This window comes from Suillus plorans (assembly GCF_016647745.1).
Source record: "Suillus plorans strain S12 chromosome Unknown HD556scaffold_108, whole genome shotgun sequence".
Lineage (NCBI taxonomy): Eukaryota > Fungi > Basidiomycota > Agaricomycetes > Boletales > Suillaceae > Suillus > Suillus plorans.
Genome location: NW_024537492.1, coordinates 21,334 through 40,795, shown reverse-complemented (window position 1 = coordinate 40,795; position 19,462 = coordinate 21,334). Strand labels below are relative to the sequence as shown.

General features: G+C 47.4%; 7 protein-coding genes across 7 annotated transcripts; 4 read left to right on the top strand and 3 right to left on the bottom strand.

Moving 5' to 3' along the window:
- Positions 1 to 222: 222 nt before the first annotated feature.
- On the bottom strand, positions 223 to 2,863 carry HD556DRAFT_1249697 (amidohydrolase family-domain-containing protein; the record flags this gene model as incomplete). The annotated part of the gene is made up of 16 exons (XM_041298870.1): positions 223 to 407; positions 464 to 504; positions 557 to 729; positions 785 to 818; positions 880 to 907; positions 961 to 1,114; positions 1,173 to 1,280; positions 1,328 to 1,353; positions 1,405 to 1,528; positions 1,577 to 1,601; positions 1,651 to 1,813; positions 1,870 to 2,035; positions 2,089 to 2,213; positions 2,271 to 2,342; positions 2,395 to 2,493; positions 2,554 to 2,863. The coding sequence occupies 16 exons, from the start codon at positions 2,861 to 2,863 to the stop codon at positions 223 to 225; spliced, it is 1,833 nt and encodes a 610-aa protein (XP_041153023.1).
- Positions 2,864 to 3,485: 622 nt separating this feature from the next.
- HD556DRAFT_1450595 (uncharacterized protein) lies at positions 3,486 to 6,048 on the top strand (the record flags this gene model as incomplete). Its single annotated transcript, XM_041307791.1, has 7 exons — positions 3,486 to 3,758; positions 3,808 to 3,900; positions 3,949 to 4,101; positions 4,152 to 4,316; positions 4,359 to 4,509; positions 4,559 to 4,964; positions 5,022 to 6,048. 7 exons carry the CDS (start codon positions 3,486 to 3,488, stop codon positions 6,046 to 6,048), a joined length of 2,268 nt encoding a protein of 755 aa, XP_041153022.1.
- Positions 6,049 to 6,092: 44 nt separating this feature from the next.
- Positions 6,093 to 7,128, bottom strand: HD556DRAFT_108152 (GatB YqeY domain-containing protein). The gene is made up of 5 exons (XM_041296073.1): positions 6,815 to 7,128; positions 6,724 to 6,751; positions 6,637 to 6,669; positions 6,475 to 6,573; positions 6,093 to 6,415 (listed from the first exon to the last, which is right to left on the bottom strand). The coding sequence occupies exons 2-5, from the start codon at positions 6,748 to 6,750 to the stop codon at positions 6,137 to 6,139; spliced, it is 438 nt and encodes a 145-aa protein (XP_041153021.1). The 5' UTR covers position 6,751; positions 6,815 to 7,128; the 3' UTR covers positions 6,093 to 6,136.
- Positions 7,129 to 8,881: 1,753 nt separating this feature from the next.
- HD556DRAFT_1435085 (GTP-binding protein) lies at positions 8,882 to 9,915 on the top strand (the record flags this gene model as incomplete). Its single annotated transcript, XM_041305389.1, has 6 exons — positions 8,882 to 9,025; positions 9,076 to 9,108; positions 9,154 to 9,326; positions 9,379 to 9,461; positions 9,523 to 9,720; positions 9,773 to 9,915. 6 exons carry the CDS (start codon positions 8,882 to 8,884, stop codon positions 9,913 to 9,915), a joined length of 774 nt encoding a protein of 257 aa, XP_041153020.1.
- A 1,309-nt stretch (positions 9,916 to 11,224) lies between these two features.
- On the top strand, positions 11,225 to 12,723 carry HD556DRAFT_1249661 (uncharacterized protein; the record flags this gene model as incomplete). Its single annotated transcript, XM_041298866.1, has 4 exons — positions 11,225 to 11,311; positions 11,477 to 12,031; positions 12,088 to 12,139; positions 12,197 to 12,723. 4 exons carry the CDS (start codon positions 11,225 to 11,227, stop codon positions 12,721 to 12,723), a joined length of 1,221 nt encoding a protein of 406 aa, XP_041153019.1.
- Positions 12,724 to 13,832: 1,109 nt separating this feature from the next.
- HD556DRAFT_1249668 (uncharacterized protein) lies at positions 13,833 to 16,750 on the top strand (the record flags this gene model as incomplete). The annotated part of the gene is made up of 7 exons (XM_041298867.1): positions 13,833 to 14,412; positions 14,470 to 14,608; positions 14,661 to 14,901; positions 14,954 to 15,416; positions 15,467 to 15,543; positions 15,598 to 15,787; positions 15,837 to 16,750. The coding sequence occupies 7 exons, from the start codon at positions 13,833 to 13,835 to the stop codon at positions 16,748 to 16,750; spliced, it is 2,604 nt and encodes an 867-aa protein (XP_041153018.1).
- A 381-nt stretch (positions 16,751 to 17,131) lies between these two features.
- On the bottom strand, positions 17,132 to 17,915 carry HD556DRAFT_1314162 (uncharacterized protein; the record flags this gene model as incomplete). The annotated part of the gene is made up of 5 exons (XM_041300888.1): positions 17,132 to 17,213; positions 17,330 to 17,419; positions 17,460 to 17,499; positions 17,617 to 17,763; positions 17,906 to 17,915. 5 exons carry the CDS (start codon positions 17,913 to 17,915, stop codon positions 17,132 to 17,134), a joined length of 369 nt encoding a protein of 122 aa, XP_041153017.1.
- Between the last annotated feature and the right edge of the window lie 1,547 nt (positions 17,916 to 19,462).

The window sequence follows — 19,462 nt, the reverse complement described above, 5'->3', positions numbered from 1 at the left end:
GTTCACTTATTCCGTACGCCAGACACATTATAAACCAACACAATCGATTGCACAACAAATGCAAAAAGCAAAACAAAGCATGAAAAAACATCGAAAGCAAAACAAAACATCGAAAGCAAAACAAAAATGGTATTTAATTGGGGGAAAGCAAGGGAGTCCGTCTGTATAGAACTCCAAGAATTTTTGGTGGCACCTAGCACACCTCCATCCACCACCTCTGTCTTAAACCTTTCCAAAGGCGACACGCCCATCGATCACCGTAGCTTGAACTTTGGTCCTCAAAATTTGATCAACAGGAACAGTCATGATGTCTTGTGATAGCACCACATAGTCTGCCCGTTTTCCTGGAACAAGAGAACCCAGGCTGTCTTCGGTAAATGAAGCATACGCAGCATCGATCGTCATGCCTATTGATTGTTTTCCATATCAGTGACGTTCATATCCGAGTACTCTCATAAAGTACCTCTCAAGGCTTCCATGCGAGTCAGCCGTTGTTCTGGAAACCTGAGAAACATACATGAGTTGAATGGGGAATTTGTGGACGAGAAAGCCATACCATCCCGACGGGCCATTGGGCGATTGTCCTTCAGGAGATAGTCTCGTAATGGCTGCATGGAACCCAGCGAGCGGGTTCATGTCTTCCACCGGGAAGTCAGAGCCAATGGCGAGTCGAGAGCCGTGGTCGAGTAAGGAGCGGAAGGCATATAAACCCTTCACTCGCTCAGGACCCTGGAAAACGATCAACACCTGCAAACGCCAGTAGGTAGGATTCCCATGAACTCACAAGACGTTCTTCCGCAAACCACATATCGCTGATACTATTTCGCCCATATGACACATGTCAGTAGCGAACACATTCCGGCGAATAGCTCAACGTACGCATGTGTAGGTTGAATGCTTGAAATAACTAAATAGCGACGATTCTACTTCCATTGACATTAAGGAAACTAAAATGCTCACCTCCGAGCTTTCCGACACGTTCCAAGTCAGTTTGCGTCAGAATTTGGGCATGTTCTAGACGAGGTCTGAGTGCAGTTATATCGACGTCCTTCAATGCAGCCTCGAATGTATCCAGAACCACGCCGTTGGCATAGTCCCCAATTGCATGGATGTTCTTCCAGACAAAAACAAATGAGGCGTATTTTTTTATTTTTGCAATCGCCGGCACTTACAACCTGCCATCCGTCTCTTAAAAATTTGGGTACAACATCAGTCAGGACTTTGGGGTCCACACGCATGAATCCCTTCGTGTGGGGATTGTCATGATACGGCTCGTGAAGCTGAGAGACATCAAGAAAAACACAAACACGGCCAAAAAAATTCTCACCGCTGCTCCACCAGAGCGTAAAGCACCTGAATAACTAGTCAGTTTGACAGCTTAATACTGTCGCCACGCCGTCTTACCGTCAGCAAATATCTTGACACTGCGAGCATTTAGCCTGCCGTCGCCTGCATTGATAATAGGCTCTGAGAGGTTTCCCCAGTAAGGATCGTTTTCATTGAAGTATCTCATCCCATAAATTCGGAACTATAGGTTGTTGTGAATTACACGATGACGGCATCCTTAAGCACTTACGGGAAGATTTCCTGCCGCCGCCTGTCTGCATGAATAACGTCAAATATGTTTTTATACCAGGATGGTTAGAAGACCTTGTGAAAAACTCGAGCGAAATAGGTTTGAACCCCGCATCATGGACGGAGGTTAAACCATGAGACAAGACATCTTTGACTGTGGCGCTGAAATGTCTCAGTAAGTCCTGTTCAGTCGGAGCTGGTTTCTGCAGAAGGTCCTGGGCTTTGTCAAGAACAACACCTGATGATTGCTGTAAGCTATTTTTAAACCATATCTCCGCAAGGAAAGAACAAAACCGCTTGGATTGCCAGACGAATCTTTCATAATGACACCACCTTCTATTTCTGATGGCCACGGAGAGTTTAATGCAAAAGTCTCCTTCGAGAGCCACAATGCATGGCCGTCCTTGCTTTGTAGGATGACTGGCCGGCCGCGGATTATCGGGTCCATATCTAGATCGTCCTGCAAAGTAATGAACTTTAGATTCGTGCGGCACATGATTTTACGAAGCTCACCGAGGTTGGCCATTCTTCCACTGGCCAAGAAGTGTGGTCCCATCCCCAACCTTCAATAATTTTTGAAGGGTCATTGAGTATGTCATCGTTGTCCAAAATATGTTGTCGGACGAGTGCAACTGTGTCTGAATCGTGGTTACACTACTCAGATCGCTTCCGGGACGAGCCATTGTTATGCAAACCTTTGATCGTCTTGGCAGTTTCAAGAAGAAGTTGCTTACTTGCACCGTATTCGAGAATGTGTGCATGTGAATCTGAAGCGTTGAAAAGTTGTTTTAGATAGTTGTTTCTTTATTCGCAGCTTACCGCTAAGTCCCGGGACCACGATCGAAGATTCGTCCAAATAACGTATTTGAAGAGAAGAACGGAGGGGATCTCTGGCAACCCAACGTGCCATAATATCGTCTAGTAACGGATAAGTCTGATTCGGTTTCTTGTGTTGGGCTTTTGCCTATTTTGACATACCCAAAGAACCAACGTCCAGTATTAAAGACCCATCCACAACAAGGCACTGGGCGTTTGGCACGGCATGATCCACAGTGTAAATACGAGCACCCGATGAGGAGCAAATTGCGTATGAATGCGAGAGTGACGAAGTTTCCTCAGGGGATAGGAACCAAGCCGCAAAGCCAGCAAGAATTATCAGGATTACAAGACGGGGACGGTCGAATCCAGACAGCACCGAAGACAGTACAGAAGTACTTCGGGGTAGAACATTCTGAGGGTCCGTATCAGCAATTTTGCCAGGATCCTGGCGTTTACGCAGTTCAGACATGGCTGGCACGATGCCCTCAGTAATAAGTATGCGAAATATTCAAGGACCACTCCACCTTTAAGTCTCAGTTGTGCGAGGGGGGGCGATTTCAAGAAGTTTGGGGTGTTGGGGATGGAAGCATTTTATATAAACCCTTTAGCATGAGAAAATACGAGTTCCGAAGGAATGAAGAGTGTGACAGGTATGCATAATGCTCCAGTAGCGTTATTACATTAAGAAAGTTTTCATTTATGTAATTTTACCGATAGGCGTTTGGCAGGATACAGTATTGCCTTGGTATTGCCTATCACAAGTTCGTGCATTCCTAGTGGACCTGCATGCAGCAACCCTGTCATCTTTTCGATTTTTGGTCGGGAACATGATCCGACTTACGTTCATTACCCAAGATATATGCCAGCATGTCGAGCCCTCATTCCCGCGATGTGCCACAGATGAGTCACTTGTTGAAACATCTACCACATGATAAAAGTGAATCTTTTGTAATGGGCGACAAACTAGTAAGCACCAGAGTTTCGAACTTCAAAATTAATTAATAGCCGCTTTGTTCGTATCTACGCTCTATAGCCTCCTCTACTATGAACTAACCGCTGGTGACGTGACCGTGAGAAGTCTCGTCGAGTTTATGACACGCAATGCATTCAGCACCTCACTCTCATCCGAGTCGACGGTCGAACAATATTCTGCCTCCCTTACAGCTTTCCTGGGAATGCCCCTCAACGGTTTTCTGCGGCAGAGAGCTCACCCGATTGTGGCTTCATTCAATTATCACAAAGTTCTGCTCTATGGTCTAGTGTCTACAATTGCAGTTTCGGCAACCATCACAAATGCACTCCGGTATCACAGTAATTTCTATTCTGTCGCAATCTATCTTTCAAAGAGTAATAGAAGTGTATTGGTGCGTGGTGTATTAATTGTGATTCACGGTGTACTCAAACAGCTTTCAGATACTTGCAAATTTCGGCCTTCTTATTGCATTGTTGTGTGGGCAGCTCGTGCAACAGATATTCTTTGGTGCTCTTCGTCCTCAGGAGGTGGAGGTAGCTCTTATTACATCGATGGTCGATTCCGCGCTTAATTATCACTAGCGGCTTTATGACCGACTATGGTTTTTCATCACAGAATCTTTACTGGCGTTCACAATATTCCGGGATGACTTTGATATTCCGTTTGCCTTGATGTTCGGCTTTTTGCTGTTCGTTAGGTCATTTCACTGGCTCGCTTCCGATCGAATTGAGTGGGTATGTGTCCTACTTCGCCTGATGTTGCAATGCACTGAGTTATAATCTAGATGGACCAACGTCCATTTCCCGGCCCACCTACACTTTTTCATATTCGAATGACCACTCTTTTTGTCATACTTTGGTGCACAGATCTATTGATGTTTGCGGTTGCGGTTGAAAGTACACTGAAAAACGGTATAGGGGGCATGATGATGTTTGCAAGCGAGGCACGTGTTCTGCATGTCCCATCAAGTTATATTTAATATTCCTTCCAGTATGCCATCTTGATGGCGAGCGCTATGAACACTACGGCAAAGTATTGCATTTGTGTCATCGATTTGAGACGCGCAAGGCAAAGGGGTGGCGAGAATGCACCTCCATGGCAGAACAAAAGCATGTGGGTATTCTATATCGAATTGGTCACCGGTACGCAATATCCATATCAATTCCGAACCTTTGTGAACTTCTTTTTCAGATTTTTTAAAACTCAGTACATACCTTTTATTCTTCCTCCTTATCGTGGCGTTCTATGGGTTGCCGCTAAACATCATCCGAGATGTTTATCTTACCGGGCGGTCATTTGTGACACGATTACGCGCGCTTGTCCGATATAGAGCTGCCACCCGCAACATGGATGAGCGCTACCCTGACGCGAGCGAACAAGAAATGTCGGCTATGACAGATAGAACGTGCATTATTTGCCGCGAGGAGATGTCCGTCCATGGCGTCTCTGGGAATCCAGAAGGGGAATCACACTCGAACCCTGCACAACAGAATTCTGATGGCCCCAACACTACCCCAAAGAAGTTGCCCTGCGGGCATGTTTTCCATTTCTATTGTCTTCGATCCTGGCTTGAACGTCAGCAAAGCTGCCCTACTTGGTGCGTTAATTCGCGTTGCGGAATCTCGAGATCACTCATGTTGTATTCTTTTCATAGTCGACGCAGCGTGCTTGAGACTCCCGCGCAAGAACAGCAGCGTGCTGCGGGTGCTCAGGCAGGAGTAATACCTGGACAGCCAATTAATTTTGGCAACCCGGTGGCTCCAGGAAATCAACCCCAAGCACCTCGCAATGTTAATAATCAACAACCCCCGCCGAATGCAGTTGCTCAGGGGTGGTTGCCCGGGCAAGCACCAGGCGTTGTTATTCAATACAACATTCAGTACCAGGGCCCGCCACCTTCACGGGATGCATCTCAAGCTACGGCTACGGCTACCCCTCAACCTGTGCCTCACTTTCCTGGATTCAATGGCCTTGATGGACAATGGCGTCAGTGGGGTATGGATCCCCGATGGTTTGGTGACGGGCCTTCGGGCGCCTCAGGTCAACCCTCGGCCGTCGCAGGTGACTCGCGGCTGAATCCCCAAGAAGCTGCTGCCGCCGCCGCATTGCAGCGAATTGGGCACAAGAATACCCAGAGACCCCATGATGAGGCACCTGCATCATCCAATGATACACCTGCTACCAAGCCTGACTCTGGTGAGGCGCCGAACGTATCACCTCCTGATATCAGTGTTTCTTCTGCCATGCCAGATCCAGAATTGGCAATCCCTTCTTTCATTCCATTACACGCCCATGAAATTCCCTCCCGAATAGGGACATCACAAGGCGTTAACCCGTCCCACACGCACTTGTGGCAATCACTCTCACCATCCTTAAATAGTGATGTGGTACCTCCGCTAAATCTTGGCGCTTCTGTCCACGTGGATGCCGCTCAGACGCCATTACGTAGCCTGCCACCCAATCTGACAGACGAGCAGCTGATGCTCATGGATCGGATTACTCGAGAAGCCATTGATGAGAGACTCAGGATACTCGAAGGAGTTTCGGTTGCAGTGAATCGTTGTGTGGATGATCTCACTCGAGTACGAAGCGCCTTGCCAGTTTCCAGTGACACGTCTTCAACTGTTGCCCAATCACACGATCCTTCACCTTCCTCTGCTACTGAAGAGTCTAACACGTAACACACTTGTACCGTTGTTACACCGTCGAATATCATCCTGACCTGACTATGGAAAATTGTATACTTGATTTAAATTAATTGATACTTATTCAAATGTTCAACAGGAGTGCTTCAGCCTTACGCTTCACAGTGTTGGCGTCCACATTTGATTTATCTACCCTAGAGTAGAAGATTTTGTATACTTGCCCAAGGATTTTGCGTGAATCCCCATCGAGTGTTGTTTCAGCGATCACCTCGTTGAGAATACGGTCGATATCCACGTCCGACATCAAAGGGGGCAAGAAAGCCGCGAGAATGTCTGCCTCGCGATGTTCTTTTTGAGCCAAGTCCGGTCTGGAAGCACTGATGAACTGAATGGCTGAATCACGCTGCGCAAGAAAACAAATCAAGTAATGAGCAATATCAATGAATGAAATTCTGGACTGACACGTCGTAAGGTGCCTTTTCGTAGGATCGCGGTTATAGCGGAGGATGACACGGGTGAACCAGCTGACTTGTCGGCAGCATAGACTTCCGAGAGAATGGACTGCGTTATTAGGCACCTCAGAAATTAGAACCTTTAGCTTCACTGTTGAGGATAAGCGCTCACGCGTATAGTTGTAGAAGTTACTGAATCCTTCGTCTATTTAAGCGCTTTATTGGCAGGTGAATAATATGGTTTCAACAGGACAGTCACCTTCATAGCGGTCTTGACTCCGGACATCAGTTGTTGGCGGACATCTGTATAACGTTTGAACCTGACGGCACCGGCTAAATTTTTTACTGACCTGTGGCTATCCCTGATGTGACAGAAAAAGCGCGCGATATCATTTGCATTTTGCAATGCGTTTGTCTCAAGGAACGAATTCGAAGTGGAAGTGCTACGATCATGATGATGATCGTTGAAGACAGTTCAATTTGGAACTCCGCATTCGAGCAAAGCGATGAATCTCGTGCTCTGGCTTTCAAATTTCAAGTGCGGTGCAACCAGGGCCCTGCTCACCTTCTCAAAGTGCATCCCAGCAGTACTGTGCACCACATGGTGGTAGATCCTTCACGTTCGTACAACTTGTTGTGCCGGTGATACTTCTCATTTCTCTGTTTCTTGATATGCTTGCCTCAGCATTTTCAGGAGGCACTACCGACGGTGACCTGTTCGAGAAAGGACAACGTGTTTTGTGCCAGGCGGACTCGAACGACCAGCCAGTGCTAGTGATCACTGATGCAGGATGCACAGCTCGTGAGCGCTAAATTTGAATGATTCAAGGCATGTGCAGTGACAAGACCTCGAAAACCTCGTCAGCTGTTAATTTGCCTCTGGCTTATTGGAGTAATTTAAGTTACTTGTTACTATGTAGTAGCAACAGCGGCGGTTAAAAATTTCAGGTCAACTTTCTGGCACTCGCCAACGTCAACGATGATTCGTTTGCAGTGTGCACGAAAGGTGTCACCTAAACATCAATCAACTCAACCTACAACGCGGGTTGTTCATTACTTGTCTCTCTCAAGTTACTTGTCCAGAATAACTATCATCCGTGCTCATCTAGCTCGCAAGTCAAGTCTCGTCGGTGCGTGCGGCAGCGTGTGCCCTCCACAGGCTCCACGGCTCCACCCCCCGCACCAAATTCTACTCGTCCATCGTCTTCGCTACCCTCGTCCTTCGGTGATTGAGGGTGCACTTTGAGCGCCAACGCTCTCATATAGCTACTGTTGTTCTAACTTCTCCGCGAAAGCCTGCCTTACCTCCGCCAAACTCATCCTACATCATGCTGCCGACACACTGTCACCAATTTATTTCATATCGACGTTTCCTGCCTCAACCACATCTCCCCCGTGTATGGAGGATTGTATTGCTCGTATCTCATTGGCATCTTTATCGCCAGATGTTCCAAAACACGAACCTGCGCCGGTATACACCCCTATCAGCCGTCATCGATCATCATCCTAGCACTCGCAAACAGCGATGATAACTCGAGCACGCTGTCCGTTTCGAAATCCTTCGTTGAAGTTGGATGAGCTTTAAGAAACATAGAGACATGTCTCCTTCATTTGTTGGCCATGTTTTTTTCTCGTGTCTTCTTGTCTTGTGTGTTGGCTTTCTTACTTAGAGTGTTATTTGTATTGCCTGAATCGCATTCCGCCCAGTGCTATTCAGGAAGTACAATAAGCACTCCGTCATTTTCCTCGTGCGACTGAGCGAAAGCAGGAAGTGGCATCAGGAGGTCACGTTCTGGTGCGGGGATCGGAGTCAGCGTGAGGTTTCAAAGCTTAGCGCCAGGCTTCATGAAGTTGGGTTGGAGGTTAGGTGTGGTAGCCTGATAGGCAGCGAGAGACTGCAGACCGGGCCCGTGGTGAGCAGTGATAAACACGCGATGGGCACGATTCGGACAAGGTACTTGACCTTATACACGACAGAAATTACCCTTATCGAGCGGTGCTGGAGGTATTGACCGCTGCTGCTGTAACAGGGCACGTATACGGTACCACTGACCCCAAAGCTGTCATTGTGTTTGTTACGATTTTGGCCTAGTGTCTTGTGATTGGTACACGAGATATGTATGATGCGAATATATCCAAGTGAGTGTTGATTCAACCTATGGCTTGACCACGATAGACTAATTTCGAATATGGATCTTATGCTGATAGCTTGTCCTGTACGCCCCATGCATGCATATGGTTCATACACAGTTATATCAAATATCAATATCAATATCAAGCCCATATGTTGCCCACTGATTCGAATAGATAGGCTGGTCTCGGGTTGGGCATATTTGCCGGGTTCACACACTGACACTGCAATTGATTATAAGGCTATACCAACGCTTCTCCAAGTTGAGTCACATTTACCGTCTCCCATGGATCCTTCAAAGATAAGAGAGAAAATCGGTCGCTTTCGAATTCTCGTTATAGGAAGAGCAAATGCAGGAAAAACCACCATCCTCCAGAGAGTCTGTAAGACACGGGACAACCCTGAAACATACAACAGCGCCGGGAAAAAGGTGGACATCACAATACTAGTAGGAGGGTGGTACTGACTCATGGACACCAGGTGGATCTTGCAGTTTTAGCGCCATCCAGAGAGGTAAGTTGTGCTCTTAGTCGATATCGTGAACTGACGTGCTCTCAGCGCGGACTGCACGATATCGAGAACGAAACGGTGTTTCGAAGCAACCCTGGCTTCGTTTTCCATGATTCACGCGGTTTCGAGGCAGGCGGCGAATCAGAATTCATCAAGGTCAAGGCATTCATCACTGACCGTTCCAAGGAAACCAAAATAACAAATCAACTTCATGCTATATGGTAATTGCAACTTATCAGCCGCGATATGCGCTATCTCAAGGTTTCAACACAGGTACTGCATTCCAATGGATGAAGCAAGCAGGTCATTCACTGCAAGCGAAGAGAAATTCTTCTCTCAGTGCGACACAGGAAGCAGTAAGTTTTGGTATCCCACGCTCGTTGACGTTCGACTGATGCGCAGAATCACAATCCTCAGTTCCAGTGATCGTATTATTCACAAAGTTTGATGCCCTCTACGGCGTCGCGTACTCGCAACTGAAAAAGGAAGGAAGATCTCGGAAGGACGCTAAAGAACTTGCCCCGAAACGCGCCGAAGAAACATTTCGAGATGGACCGCAATTGAAGCTTATCAATGGCGTCCAATGGCCTCCAAAAGGTCACGTATGCCTTCCTAGTAAGCCGGTTTATGGTTGAGTTGTAATACATGATGACCGTTGATCCATCAGATATGGACAAAGATAATGCACATTGCGGGGCGCTGATCGAACGCACGGCTGGAACCTTGGATGACGAAGCACTGAAACAATTATTCGTCTCGACCCAGCGGACCAATTTGGAGATCTGCATGAAATATGCAATTGAGAGGTAACTACCTATGGTTTCATCTACCTCCCGCGAGCGTTAGGAACTGATGTTGTCCAGAACACTCCCAGAACATCTTGACCCGGAAGAAAAAACGACATCTGAAGGTCATCAGAAGATAATAAGGACCTTGGGCGACTGGTTTCCGCATATTTCGGTAAGCTTATTGGAACATTCAAAGGTTGCTCTCATTTACATTAAGCATTTACTTGCAGGCAGTACGTTTGTTAACCCTCGTTCGAACTTGAGCCATGCTGATCCATTTATAGGAAACACTTCAGCACGATCACCTCGTAGAGATACAGTCCAAGGTACTCTCTGTGGTACGTCCAGTTGGTCACAGATTGTACACATTTCTCATGTTGCGAATCTACCAGGCCTCTAACGAGTCATCACCCTTGGAGATCATTGTTCAGCTCATTTCTTGTGAGTTTCAATGTTACGTTGTGATCAACCTGCTTATTATCGACCATTTAGCTGTTGTCATTATCTTCGAACACTCTTTCTACATTTTCGACAAGCGGCGCTATCTTCAGGACGAGCAGGGGTCCAATCCCTCTTTTCATGTCGCTCTGGAGCAGTACATGGCATCTCCCCATGCAGCTGCTGTCGAGAAAGGTGTGAACGCTACCGTCCACGCTTATGAAAAGGCTGTGGCCACTGCCGCGAAGGAGAAAGAGTATTTGTGCCGTCAGGCGAAGGAGGAGTTAATCAATGCTGTCCTCGAAATCACTTTAAATCATCGCCTGAGTACGTTTCATGGTCATGTTGTGGCAGCAATCCCGCTGATCCGCTTGTCTTCAGCAAGACCCTAATGTTTCCGAAGTGGAGCTGACGTGTCTTAGCAGTGAATGTACGTTTCTTTAGTGGTCTGTCGGCGAGGTAGTTTCAGGAAGTGGAATTGTACGAAATAGTTGTATGATTACACATTATGGCGCTTTCCCCGGTATGGTGTACGCGCGTTTGAAGCATGTCGGTCACCCGCGCTCTGCATCCCTGCTCGGTTGGAATTGCACAAGTGTATTATGTCATTGCTCAAGACCCCACACACTCGAGTCTGACCCGTGCCACCGCTCCCTCAGGTACCACACCTGTTCTCCTTCAGCAGGCCTCTCTTATATTTGACACTATAGCTCTTTACTGATCAGAATTTTCTCGACGTATGAAAATCAACTGCAGAACAGTGTCAAATCGGACTGCGACTTGAACTGCGACTGGGTTAAATCTTTCGGTTTTACCATCATATACGGTAGTTTCCGTCATTTTGCACTTCTACGGTCTTGCATATACATGATATGCACAGTGGTTTGCGGCCCATGGAGCCTGATTTCCCCTCATCTGGGACTTTCGTCTCATCCATCAAAGAGTCTTGCCGGATCGCGACAGTGGCCGCACATATCAAGGTGAGCGTTTTGACGAGTACTTAATTTTTTCTCTGTATTCAGCTTGTCTTTGTATGTCGCACCATCCATGTCCGTTTGTTATCCTTGCAATCTATCGCATACATTTCGTGTCGATCTGCCAAGGATTTCTTTCTGCGATCAGCATTTGACCGGTTGATTCGTTAGGTCGAAGATGCCGCTATCAGACGCCTCCTGGAATCTCCCTCTTTTCAATCCTCGTTTCATCGCGTCTCAGGCTCTCACGGGCTTGCATTCCCTCTCAAGTTCCCCTCACTCTTATCAGAGCTAAACTTTTTGTCTGTTCTTTCTCTCCTGAACTTCGCCTCCGGCTATCGAGTGCCACTTCACGAACAGACAGGACGAGGCGCATGGGATAATATACGGGCGTTTACATTCTCTCTTTATCTGTCCTCTGCGACAGGGCAGGGAGATTTACTTTCTGCGAAAGGCATGAAGACCATGAGTGAGCAGCAAGTGGCACAACACATGGGCGTCACGATCCACGTCGAGCGACCTCATGAGAAGATCCCTGGTCTCACGGTCGGGGAACTCGGTGGACCAATATATGAGCTGGTGAAACTGATCAGCTCGACCCTAATCGAGACGGGTCAGATTCTGGAGGCTTCAGGATATTCGGATTTAGGGAGCTTTGTTTTGGAGAGCTTGAAGGAAGGAGCAAAGGCTGATCCTAGCGCAAGTCTTGGAATCGTGTTAGAGAGGGTGGGCTGCGATTTTTACACCTCGCAACCACCGAATAATCAACTCTTTTGAATTAGCTGGTCAGAGCTATTCCAGCTTTCCGCGACATGGCGGTTGTTAACGGGAAACGTGAGTGGGCGGCAGATCATATCTAAAACTGTCTTCGCACTCATCAAACTTTCGAAGCTGTGTACTGCTTCAAAAAGGCACTTTTTCTTATACATGCAGTGAAGATTCGTTTTGGTTCTTCGCCATCGTTTCACATCCCCAACACAGCTCAGGCACCCGTGTTCACCGATAATGTTTTGCCGTCCCTTTTGGTCCATTTGGGAGTTTTGGACCTGAGCGGCGCAACATCTCACGAACTTCGTGATTTGTTCCCTGGTGCCGAGAGCGAAGATAGGATTAACACACTCTTGGCTTTACCTCTTGAGGCTTCACAAGCAGTTGCGCAAGATACCAAGAAAACACCCCCAAAGGATGGTCCTGTACTCACGACGGAGCAGGCCTATCTGTTGCGTGCGGCTGCCGTACACGCTTGCGAGAGAATTGTTCAATATGCAAGGGGTGATGGACAACTCAGTAAAGAGCAAGCATGGCTGAAAGATATTACATTGCCCGAACTAGATATCTGGCTCTGGGCAGTAGCCAAAGATCGACCAGATTACAGAAAGCTAGAGAGATTTGTTCTGCGGGGTACAGTGTTCTTTTGAAGTCTTTTTAGCAGTATAAGCAACCACCTTGGTTACTATGGCACTGTCATACACGTACTACCCATGCGTTGAAATCATATAACAATCAAGGACTTGTGGGTTCGTGTGCGTGGATGAGCGGGACCATTCCAATAAGTGCGTTCGCCAATTGCAATTCTTCACCCACAATCTTGAGACTCAGAGGCCGTAACATCCAGAGGTATAATCGTAACTTTGCCATAGCAATATGGTCATCTGGACTCTAGAAATCGTGGGCGAGCGTTGCTGAGTTGTCCGGGGAAGTCGATTTGGTGCTATTAATATCAGTCAGGCCGCCTTAGGCATATGCGGAGCGCCTAGGCCGCAGTTTCTGCATAAGCAGGTCTGTGAGGCGTTACACCTATGCAATGGAGATTAGACTGCAATTTCCAAATGAGTATTGATGATCAAATGTAACTGAGTCATTCACCTAGCCGTTACGCTAAAAGGCAGTGATACTGAAAGCTTTATCTCGGACAGCATTTGTGTAAATTATGGGAATTCTAATAAGCCAACGTGCTTACATCAAACAAACCACGGTGACGAGAGACGATCAAATGGACAGCCCCCGGTGTCCCTGGACACCTCTGGACACCAAGTAGGGATACCTGCGCAGATGGAAGTATCCCTTGCAGGATGCTTGGGTGGGAAGGGATGGCTCGTCTAATCTGCAGTGCCAGATTTAGGTGTGAAGGGTCACAGAGGTCAGGGCTGTTGTGAGAAGATTAAGTTCACGTTTATCGTGCAAATGCTGTCTTGTGTCCAATGGCGATGCTCGACAGTGCTGATAATGAAGATTTTGGTATATTATAATAGACAGTGCCATCGAGAGACGTATCGTATCAGCCATCAAGGTGGCTGCATCTGAGTTGTCTGGGAGACTTCTATCGAAGCCGAGGCTTGAAAACCTGATGCGAACAAATATAAAGTGTAAAGACCTTTGGGAATCAAAGGAGATACTAACTTCCCAGCTGCGTCTCCCAATAATAACCACAGAACGACCACGGTATATCTGGCAGCCTGAAATGTCTGAAGAGATTGAGACGTATTCCACTCCACCAACTTCGCCAGCAGACGGACGAGCGGACGGTATGCCCACAGAAAACGTGATTCGACCCTCGTTATCGAGAAAAAACAGTCGGCTATCGCTGTTATCGTCGCTATCGTCGCTGCATACAAACATCACATGGCATCATGACGTTGTGGTAGAGCAACAACCACCTTCACGAAAGGCAGTGGCACAACGGATAAGTCCAGGTGATAATCCCACAACACCAATTCACAACGACCTCTTTATGGCACCTCCATCTACCGAATCGCCCAAATCAATTTCAAGCTCGAGCTCAAACTCCAGTCCCAGTTCATCGTTAGCAATGCCCATCGAACATAGGAGTCTATCTGCAAAGTCACCTTGCTTCGTACATTCACACCTAGATAAAGGAGCATCGCTACAGGACTGGCTTGATGTCCATACTAAAGATAACGAGGTACCTGGATCAGACGTTGGAGTCGCCAAGGCTCTTCAGCAACGCCATCAGCCTCAACACCACCTTGAATTCTCTTATCCTGATGAAGTCTCAGAAGATGATGATAGCGATACATATGGCGGCAGCCTTACGAAACAGCTGGCAGAGACAGCAGTCGGGGTTCGTGAAATGAGCAAGCAACTCGGTGAGCGTTCTTCTTATTCTCAGACTTTCCATTCACTCAATAACTATGCTCCTTCAGGACGTGCTCGAATAAAATCCAATATCCAGAGCGTCCTCATTGTAACCAAGGCCAGGGATAACCGCCTTATCAACCTGACGCGTGAACTTGCATTGTATCTGATGCTTAAACATCGTCAAGGGGGGCGAGGCCTTATTGTGTGAGTTTTGAGCCTAGTATATCATTCAGGGCGTTTACGATGACTTCACCAGCTATGTAGACCATCAACTGCGCAAATCGAGGAGGTTTGACGCCGAAGGTTTACAAAGAGATCATCCGGAATTGTTCGAGCCTCTCCCACGAAGACGGTCATCCAGCAGCAACTCTCTCTCTTCCTTATCATCGTCATCCACTCATCAAGATGATTTCAACACACCCCAGGAGGGTCAGCTACGATACTGGACTAGTGATATGTGCCGAGATAGTCCACATCTGTTCGATTTTGTCATCACGGTAAGCGATCCATCTCACACGTCTCGTTGAGTCCACTTATTTTGAGACTTAGCTTGGAGGAGATGGCACTGTTCTTTTCACATCATGGCTCTTTCAGCGAATTGTTCCTCCCGTTCTCTCTTTCGCACTCGGTTCCCTCGGCTTTCTCACTAATTTCGACTTCGCTGACTATCAAGCGGTTGTAGACTCAGCCATCGACACAGGTATTCGTGTCAACCTACGCATGCGATTTACTTGTACAGTCTACCGTGCTGTATTCGACAAGGGAAAGTGCCGCAAAGCCGTGAAAAAGGGTGAAACAGGTGAAATCATGATGAAGGACGTCAACAAAGGAGGATGGGAGGCACTCGAAGGAGGCTGGTCTGGCGGATTTACCACCTCGGAGGGCGGCAAGTGTTCGAAGGACAAGGAGATCATGTGCTTCACAACAAGGCCAGTTGAGACGTTTGAGGTCATCAATGACCTTGTGGTGGACCGGGGACCCAGTCCCTATGTCAGCTTGCTTGAATTATTTGGTGTGTTACCTCTTCTGATATTTGGGATATATATATTTATGATTTTGAAGGCGACGAACACCACATGACAACCGTGCAAGCTGATGGGCTTTGTGTAGCGACGCCCACAGGTTCCACCGCTTATTCGGTAGGTCTCTCACTTTCACTGATCGGTCACTGATATCAACTCCTCTCTGTGTAGTTATCTGCCGGAGGGTCCTTGGTTCACCCCGAGATACCTGCAATCCTTATCAGTCCCATCTGCCCTCACACGCTATCGTTCCGTCCCATGCTTCTTCCTGACAGTATGGAGCTTCGCATATGTGTCCCATATAATTCTCGTAGCACCGCTTGGGTGTCTTTCGACGGCCGAGGCCGTGTGGAACTGCAACGTTTGTCATTAGATGTTACTTTTCATTCCGTCGCTTACTTCTTTTGCAGAGGGTGATCATATCAAAATAACTGCTTCCAAATACCCTTTCCCCACTGTTTGCGCGGATAAACAGTCAACTGACTGGTTCCACGCCATCTCACGAACCCTAAAATGGAATGAACGTGAGCGTCAAAAATCGTTTGTTGTAGTCGAAGAGGGCCCGTCACGGAAATCCAGCCTGGGGAAAACGAGGAGGGCTGAAAAAATGCAGCTTGATGACATATTCGATGAAACTTTGGAGGATGAAGAGGAGGATGAGACGTCTGACGATGAAGATGAAGATGTCAAATTTGACATTGATGATTCGTCGCCTGAGGCTTCGACCATCGGACGTGCTGGTATCCAAGTTCCGAACGAGTTAAATGCTACAGATGCTGCAGTCGGTCTTGCAAAAGCTCGTGAGGAAATGGGCTCCCAGACAGATGAGGATTTACTCTCGACACCGCAGTTGGCTGCGCTTGCACTCACTCAAGGACGTCATCTCAAATCATCTCGCTCTGCCAAATCACGTTCGCGTTCAAGGTCGGGTCTGCGCTCTGGTGTTGATACTCCAGGACGGTTCGCTGGACCCGCACATCGTCCGCCTCATATCAATCCCTTCCACATTGACCATCAATTAAGGACGCCCTCCCCTGCACTTTCAAACTCTTCGGATGATTCGTTGTCGACCATGCACGTTGCGCAGCGTGGTGCTCGGGACGATATACATTCTCGAGAACAATATTCAAGTGGTCGTAGTCGTATTCCTAAGGACAGGGAATTTGATGACAATCTTCAGACTCCCACCATCGCAGATACGCTCTCAGGTCGCAGAAACTATCACCGAGTAGATTCGAGGGATTACGACCAACATCAACCCCGCGCATTTGCTGTCTGGGGCAACGATGAGACCGACAGTAATGCGAGTGACAGTGATGCTTAATCATCTGGAATATGTTAGGACTTCCTCACCGTTCTTCTGTTGCCTTCTTTCCTCCCCCACTTTTTAAATTAATCATTTTACCATACCCAGACACCTTAACTATGTGTTACTAGCATCATTACTTGTACTTGACTTGTACTATGATTTTTATAGGGATTTCCGGTCACATGCATATAGGGTCTGCTTGTGCATACTACGTCGTTTGGCCAATGTTGTTTCATTAGTAGATGTACATCGAATGCTGTATCCTGACATGATGGATACATCGGATATGCCCGAAGTCATTCCAAAGAGCAATGCATATATAACGATCGTTCTGCTGAGTGTACCTGCATTTAATCAGCCACCCACCTCACAACATCCCTGTGCCCCTTTATCACATCAACGCCAAACCAGATCACCGAAGTAGCCATACACAACGCAAAGAAGAACGGGAACCACTCCCCGTCTTGTTGATGATGACCTATATGACATTGAGTCCTACCATAGAAAAAGCGCGATTGGATAAAAGAGACCGAAGAACTGGTCGATGTAAGCCGAACGCAATGGGATGGGAAGTACGACAAAGGCAAAATACACGATATGTTATCAGAACCGGGCTCGGCCATCATTGTCTGGGAGAACGCGTAGTAAGGCGCCTGGAAAATGTCGAACGCAATGTTGTATGCCCTGATAAAGATAGGTAGAGAAAAGTGGATTCTGGACAAACCAGAACTCCCAGATATTATGGAACCTCATGTACATGTTTTCTGTCCGTATTTCAATCATACCCCACTGCAAAATCAAAATAGAGACAACATTAGTCACCACAAGTTGTACCGTTGACGGTCACATAAACAAGTACGTGAAATACTAGCGCTACACACCATCTTCTTCGTACTCATAGTCGAGGTAGTCGCCTGTGACAAGCCCAAGGGAGTATATTGCAGGAACGAGATCGAACTTGCTGTTCTGGCAAATGGTATCGAGAGTTCCGGTGGTATTCAGCCCGTCCAAGAAGATGCCAGGTATGGCTCGAAAGGCAGACAACCGAACAGTACATTTGTGAGAAGAGATACACAAAGCTGTAGGGAAGATGCTTGTATGTCTTCAGTGCAGCCCTGACCTGATGTTCGTGTGAGTCGATTTCTAAGGAATATTTTGCCAAATACTCACCTCCTTCCATCCAATCCTTATGTGGTGTTCACCTTCAGGTAAACTAAGGCCTGCCTGACCTTAATTGTCCAACTTGGGGTCGTCGGTAACAAAAGCGCTAAGTTCAGCAATATGATGGTTATATACCTGACATTACTATGAACCGGTATCGAAAGATTGTCAGCTTCCGACGACAAAAAACACAGCCCATACAACGCACGGTAGAGATATTACTGATCCCATTCTTTTCCATAGATTCTTCTTACTCGTAAAATTCAGGAGGAATCTCGCTGCTTTCATACTTTTCTCTCAACTGACGTGCATTCGGAAACGCACAGGTAAGCGTCATACAGTCATATTGCGCAGCTCAGCATACCACTGTGACATCAAGTACCATCTGAATGTGCCATAGTCAGTAACAGAGCCAATGGTAGTGAATATGGCTGATATCATGGCGAAACTGATGCCATTCGCGATTAACACCACACTAGAAACTGACTTTGTGCTGCTACCCCAGGGAAATGCACATTGGCCAGAAGTAGTTGTTGCAAGGCATGACGAGCCGGGCCCTGCGAGGGGATCATATCCCGCTGCTGTGGCAAGCCCATGGAACAGAGTTTTTGTATAGCCCAGAGGATAAACACCCTGGTAGTGTGAAACATAGATAAGCAAAGTGGGCCCGATAATATCGTGAAGACAAATATCGGACGCATGTAGCCAGTGCAGTCGGTTATCACTGGCTGGGAGCATTCTTGCTGAAACGGTGATGGCCGACTGCCTCGTGTCTTGGGCGTCTATAGAAACGAGGATGGTTAGCGTGGTGAAGCAACATAAAAACGCACGATACACGCACCTCTGTAACTTATAGAAAGACACCCACAATCCCTCGGCTGTGCTCAACACCATCAACCTCCAGTAAAATGTCACAGCTCACTGCAAGCACCACACCCATTCGAACTTTTGAAGATCATGAGGACACCGTATGGGCAGTCACAGTGTTCCCCGACAAACGACGAATGATTACGGGTTCGGACGACAAGACACTTCGTCTTTGGGACTTGGAGACAGGTGTTGTGTTGAAGAAGATGGAAGGACATGGCATTACGGTGCGGGCATTGACGATATCGCGAGAGGGTAAAATAATAGCAAGCGGTGATGATGATGGAAAAGTCATCGCCTGGCACGGTGAAACTGGCGAATCCATCACCCAACCCATCAAAGCCCATTCCAGAAACATCAGCTCGGTGAATTTTTCTCCGGATGGTACGGTGCTGGCCACTGGTTCAACTGAGGGCACGGTGAAGTTTTGGTGTACCAAAACGTGGCAGATGCAAGGAGATCCAATCGTGTGTGGTTCTGACTTCTGCGTTCGATATTCGCCTTCTGGTGAACTTCTTGCCATCGCAACATACGGAAATATCCAAATTTATAATCCAGGCACAAGGGAACACGTCGCATCTTTGGCAGGTCTCAAGTGTATTTTCGGTTGGAACGGCTCACTCGCGTGGACGCCCGATGGCACACGCCTTCTTGCAGCACACAGTAAATACATATCGGAGTGGGACACATCAACCTGGA